Source organism: Bos javanicus, chromosome 24 (genome assembly GCF_032452875.1).
Source record: "Bos javanicus breed banteng chromosome 24, ARS-OSU_banteng_1.0, whole genome shotgun sequence".
NCBI classification, from domain to species: domain Eukaryota; kingdom Metazoa; phylum Chordata; class Mammalia; order Artiodactyla; family Bovidae; genus Bos; species Bos javanicus.
Genome location: NC_083891.1, coordinates 7,357,087 through 7,363,086, shown reverse-complemented (window position 1 = coordinate 7,363,086; position 6,000 = coordinate 7,357,087). Strand labels below are relative to the sequence as shown.

The 6,000-nt window shown below is 43.1% G+C and overlaps 1 protein-coding gene across 3 annotated transcripts in view; it reads right to left on the bottom strand.

Moving 5' to 3' along the window:
* Window positions 1–2,754: 2,754 nt before the first annotated feature.
* RTTN (rotatin) overlaps window positions 2,755–6,000 on the bottom strand; it is a 121,473-nt gene continuing 118,227 nt past the window's right edge. For 2 of the 3 annotated variants that reach the window (XM_061399551.1, XM_061399552.1), the window contains exons 48-49: window positions 5,203–5,272; window positions 2,755–4,081 (exon numbers count right to left, since the gene is read on the bottom strand). In XM_061399551.1, coding sequence (XP_061255535.1) covers window positions 3,996–4,081; window positions 5,203–5,272 — 156 coding nt within the window. In that variant the 3' untranslated portion in view covers window positions 2,755–3,995. Of the gene's footprint in view, window positions 4,082–5,202; window positions 5,383–6,000 lie in introns of all 3 variants that reach the window. The other variant, XR_009733208.1, reaches the window with a different exon arrangement.

Genomic DNA, 6,000 nt, shown 5'->3' with positions numbered 1-6,000 from the left:
GGCTTGGTCTTCCATATATTCTCAGCCTCAGGGTCTACCTACTCAGCTCAGCATATCCATTTCACTTGGAACCAGGTGACTTGTTACTTGAGTTTTAAAAGGAACAACTTGGGATGAATACCTTCTGACTTAAGAATAAACTCTAAATTCCCTGAAACTAAGCCTCCGAACTCCCCAAAACAATGGCCTTCTGTCATCCATTTCCCTAACTGCTTGGATCATGAGGTCAACAACAAGTGGCCAGAGGACAAATCAGCTCCCAAACTGATGGGTTCTTTAGGCTAAGATTTTGTTTTGGCTGCTAAGGTTATAATTTCTTGTGTTTTCCATTTTCACAATTCAAATGGAGAAAGAGCAATATTTCACCAACTGACATTCAATCAAGACAACTTGATGGGCCAAAGGAGAACAAGCATCAAGTCACGCAGGTGTATAAAGTGCCTCTATGCAATGCTTTACAAGACTTAGTTCTCCCTGATGACTTGCTCAGTGTCTGCCATTAGTGACCACAGGACTGTGGACATGAGCCTCCACCAGAAACAGATGATCTTTGGGGAATGTAGTTCTAAGTAAAACTCACTTTCCAGCATATCTGGAAGGGGACAGAAGTATAGCAAGGACACAAAAATGTTAATGTTTTAATGAAAGTTAGTCGAGATCATAAGAATAAACAATCATTGATAATGTCCAAGAGACAATCACGTACGTACAGGGAGGACCAGGCACTCAGTCTTCTCCCTGACTTTACAAGGTGGGTGTCCGTATTCTCAAGGACAGCAGAAGCAGCAGGCTGTCCCTGGTCCCACAGCCATGTGGGGTGAGGCCAGGCTGGCCCTGAGTCCCTAGACTCGAGAGCCCTAGGCCCTGAACCACTGTGCCACGCTCTCTTGTTTGCTCAAAGAACCGTGGACACACCTCACATGACAAGAGCAACTGTTATTCTTATCCATCAATCTGCGAGGTATGAGAAACATGAGGGGTCAGGCAGATCTCATGAGACAGGCGTAGACAGGTGCAGCCACAAACACTGACGATGGAAAATTACTACGGATGAAGAGTGCATTCAGCACTCCAAAGGGAAACTCGTGACCTGCAGTTAAACCCACAAATTCCATCTTTCACTCCCTTATTTACAGAATACCAAAGAAAAGAACATCCAGTTATTCACTTCTGAAAGCAATTTTTGGAAGAGTGAGGAAGGGCTCCAGCTAGGTCAGCTAATTATTCTACTTCTTTCCTCTGTTTTCAAAACCGGGGGCCACCTTCTCCCACAGAGGGCTCAAGGTTTAGAACACAGACACCACAGGATCAGTGTCGGCCTGTTGTGGTTAACACGGCACAGTCTTTGAGCTCATTCTTAGCAGTGACACACACTAACCCCCGCCAACGAAATGGCCAGGAAATGGGAAGTCTGAAGACAGGGAGGCGTGAGCTAGTCCCCCCTACCCACCCTGTCGTGCACTGGACCTCTGCCTAAATGAGGGACGTGTGATGGGAAGAACATCTGGCTCACAGGCAAGAGACCCAAACTCAAGCCCTGACTTCCTTACTAAGTGACTGCATGATGTTAAGGCATCTGTAAAGCTGAAGGATTAATCAGTGGTTCTCAAGCTGCGATGAAGATCAACATCACCTGGCCAGTTTGCTGACCATTCCAGACACAGGCCTAAGACTGGTTCAGGTGGCCCAGGCATCTGCATTTCAAGGCATCCTGGGGGATTCTGATGTTGCTGGGTCCTCAAGGTAGAGCCACGGCAGCTGCTGAAACAGCGGGCCAGTGACCTCAGGGACCGTCCGCTCAACAGCTTCCCCACAGGTTGGCTGGACACAAGCTGAAGAGACAAGGACGGGTGGGCGAGCCACCAAGGCCCTGGAACACCTTGGATGCATTCTCCTGAAGCCAGGACCTCCCCGCCACTTTTCAGGGTGGCGGCCCTTCTGTGACGTCCCTGCAGGGTCACAAATCCCCCCATGGCACTGTACTACCCTGAACTGCTAAGAGAATACAATCAATTACAATTCTCTCAGATTCCAAGGACATGAGGCAAAGCAAACCCTGAGATGTGACTCAATCAACCAATGAACCATAAAGGGAGTGATGACTTCCCCAAAGAAACCCAACTTTTGTAGAAAAAATGGAAGTTATGTATAAGATCCAAACACAAAGACAGGGATATCAATGAGGGGGAAAAGAAGCAGGGGGAGCAGAGCACAGTGGTTGGAACCCCCAGGATAGTCAACAGTTATCCTGGGCTCCAACCTCACCTGCACTCTCCACCAGCCACAGACGAGCCACCAAGCCGACTCCATTCACTCACCTCCAACCTAGGAACAACGGCAGTATTTTAGAGGAAGACAGATTAAATAATAAACATTCTGAGGATAGTGCCTGACACACTGGAAGTTCTTTAAATGAAGTTACAAAGAAATCCATTTTATCATTCATCAGTGAGGACTTAAAAGGTAATACCCCAAAAATGACATAAATATAAGAAATCGAGCAAAAAGGAAGAAATAATTCCTAAGGTTCCTGCTCTTAGAATTTTTCAGAATATTGCCATGTCCATTGCTTCAAATTAATTTGGGCTGCCTGGAAACTTCTGAACTTCCGAGATCTACTTCTCAGATCTCTAATCAATAATTTTCAGATACTACAAATTTATCTGCTTCTATCTCAGTATTTAACATATATTTTGTCTCCATGCTTCCAGCTTAACATTACATGGTTTATTTTATTAATGATAGCAATTTGCTAACAGCACTTAGTAAAAAAAAAAAAAAAAAGTTCTTTTTTTCTTGTTAACCTTAATTTATTTAGAAAACAGTTTCCTAAATAATGAGTGTGTATGTACACGTGATGGAGAAGGAAATGGCAACCCACTCCAGTATTCTTGCCTGGAGAATTCCCATGAACAGAGGAGCCTGGCAGGCTATACGGTCCATGGGGTCGCCAAGAGTCAGACACGACTTAGTGACTAAATCATCATCATCAAATCACATACATGTGAGGTATATGTGTGTATACAAACAGAGATGCGTATATACACACATACATCTATGTGTTTCTGCTTTTATTTTTCTTTCCTTAGACAAAATTTTCTCTTCTTAATTTCAAAAGTGTCGGGAAAACTGCTGAAAGTGACTACATCTGAAGTTCTCTTTTTTCCCCCTGCATGCGGTTTGCAGGATCTCAGTTCCCCAACCAGGGACTGAACCCAGGCCACAACGGTTGGAAGTGCCAAGTCCTAACCGGTGGACCACCAGGGAACTCCTGACCTTAAGTGCTGAGTTAAGAACTACATGTTGGCTACGAGTTATGTCCAGAGACCTCAACAGAGTTGGTCCTAACAGATTTCTCACATTCTTTTTCTTCATGATGTTCTGAGCTGAGACAGAATTTGAATCCAGGTGTAAATGACCATACATTCCACTTCTTCCTTTTTTTGTTGTTGTTTTTTGTTTTTTTACTATACAGCATTTCAGAAGTTGAAAGGTGAAAATAATAAAATATAACACATTTATAAATCATATGGAAAGGAGTTAATATTACTAAAAATTACAAAAATAAGCTACTCACCAAACTAAACACATTTACTACAAATATCCATTCACTGATGTGTATGTTTTGAAAAATAAGGATTTGTATTGACAAGAGCCAAATTTTACATACAATGTTTTTTTAAAAAAAGATCAGAACACAATGTCTTCTTTCCATTCCTCAAATTTATATTCATGAGACTGATAAAAGGCTGCAAGCAGAAATTGTTAGTCAATTTTCAGTTACTAAAAATATTTTATTAAATAACTGATAAATAAGATTTTTACAAAACACATTGCATAGAAAAAGGTAAAACTGCTTGTGTTCCCAGGACTCGCTACACCTTTTGTTGCGGAGGCTTAGCATGTCTTCGGGGATGGGTCTACACACAACTTGCTTCAAGGTTGGCTCACCTGTCCAGTGGCCGCCTGCTTCGGGGCAGAGCACCCCAGGGCGTTCATGAAGAGTTAAGCTGCTGTACAAGGTTTTCAAGACATTTCAAATAATAGGCACTTAGAGGGGTTTCTTCTGAGTCTGAGAAAGCTGAGACAGAAAGATCAGAGCACAGAAGAGCAAGTTTATTAAACTTCAGCACTGCACTGAGCAGCAGACACACACTCACTGATGTGAACAGAACTGTGTGTAGCTTCCAGTTCTGTTTCAATCCTTGATGCACTAGCACTGTAAGAATATTTTTAAATTTAATATTCAAAATACATTTTAAAAATTAAGACATTGTAAAATTTATCTTTAGTTAATGGTTTAGCCAAAGAATATAAACAAAAAATAATATAGCCCCACAATGGACACTCACTACCTATAAGCCCAAATGAATGTCTTGCTTTTTTATGTACCATCCCTAACACATAACTCAAGTTATTCACTACCGACAGAAACTCATGGTCACAGCTAGGAAAAAAACCAAAGGGGGAAAAAAAAGCCAAACCCCCACAATCGAACCACTTACCACCAAAAAAAAAAAAAATCACACTTTATAAAAACACAAATTAATAACCAATAGATACAGAATAGTACAGGAAAGACACAGTTCAGTATCTTAACAGAAAAAAGGTTTAGAGAATAAAGCTTGTTGAAAACTGGTGTCACTTAAAATGAAAAATGCCCTTCGAGAGGAAAACCCTGCCTCATACCATGATCACATCACAGGGCTGAGTGGGTGCAGGGACAATGGAATCTATTCTTGGAAGACTGTAATTCAGCTCCCTGACGTTGGATCAAAGTTTTCTGTTCAAGGTCAATTTTAATTGGGCCCAATTCTTATCACCCGAGAACACACTGCAGCAGTGGTAGCCATTGGCAGAAAGAAATTTGGTACAAGAAGAAAAAATGACCGAGAGAAAGACCACTGACATGTCTTAAGAAACTACTATGTCTCAAATATTCTCACCTATTACAGCATTTTATTACTGAAAAAAAATATTTACAGTGAAAAGCATGGATCAAATACTGGCCCACTTTACAATGCCTTCACAAAGAAGTCTGCTTCCTCACAATGCTTTCACAAAAAAGCCCCTCAGACGTCAGTGTAAAACATCAGTGTAGGAAACTGCCATTCTGTTGTGAACTGTCCAAATATTTCATTAATCAGGGAAGTCTGTATAGATTTCAAGTTTAACTATAGTCTCTTTAATAATAAAACTTACTTGTCTTTGCTAAGGAATATGCTTCTTCCACTCTTCTTTTTATTGATGGGTTTTTCAAAGTTGTTTTTGCCTAGAGATAACACAGAGCCATCCATCAGTCAGGCTTAGTCCCATGTGCTTAAGAGGCAGGACGGCACAGTGCGAACTCCGCACTCGTGGACTACAGTATTCAACAAGACACTGCAGGAGAGAAGGAAGCAGCCAGAGAAGCCGGTCCGTCCCGCTGTGCCCCCCACTCCCCTCCCCGTGCAACCAGGTTCTTCCTCTGCTGTCCCATGCTCTTCCTTTCCTCCCCTTCCCCCACCTCTCCCCCAGTCTCAATCTGCTACTTTCAGCTATGCCATCTTAGTTTCAGTGCTTCATTATTCCCTCAAGCCTCAGATTTCAGATCAACAATATGGAATATGAGCAGTTCGTCAGTTGCTCACATATTTTTTGAGGGACTTCAAAATGCCCGAGCATGTGCTGGGCCCTGGGGGTCAGGGGTGCCGGGGACAAGAGTGGCCTCTGTCCCGCTATGTGCTGACCCAGCCAGCAGGGAGGGCAGCCCACTGACCAGGACCACCCGGCTGCCTGAGCACCACTCGGGGATCTACCTGCTGGTCACCACTTAGCCGCCAGGGACACGGAGCTATCTCTCTGAGGAGTGAGATGTCTGCCATCAGGAGAGCTGAGGCCAGAGAACCTGCCTGCCATTCTAACAGGGCTGGCCCTGTGAGAAGTGAGCTGACTTCAAAGCTCAGCAATGACATGTCTGGGAGAAAAGCGAATCCCACAATTGGATAAAAATTCACTGTC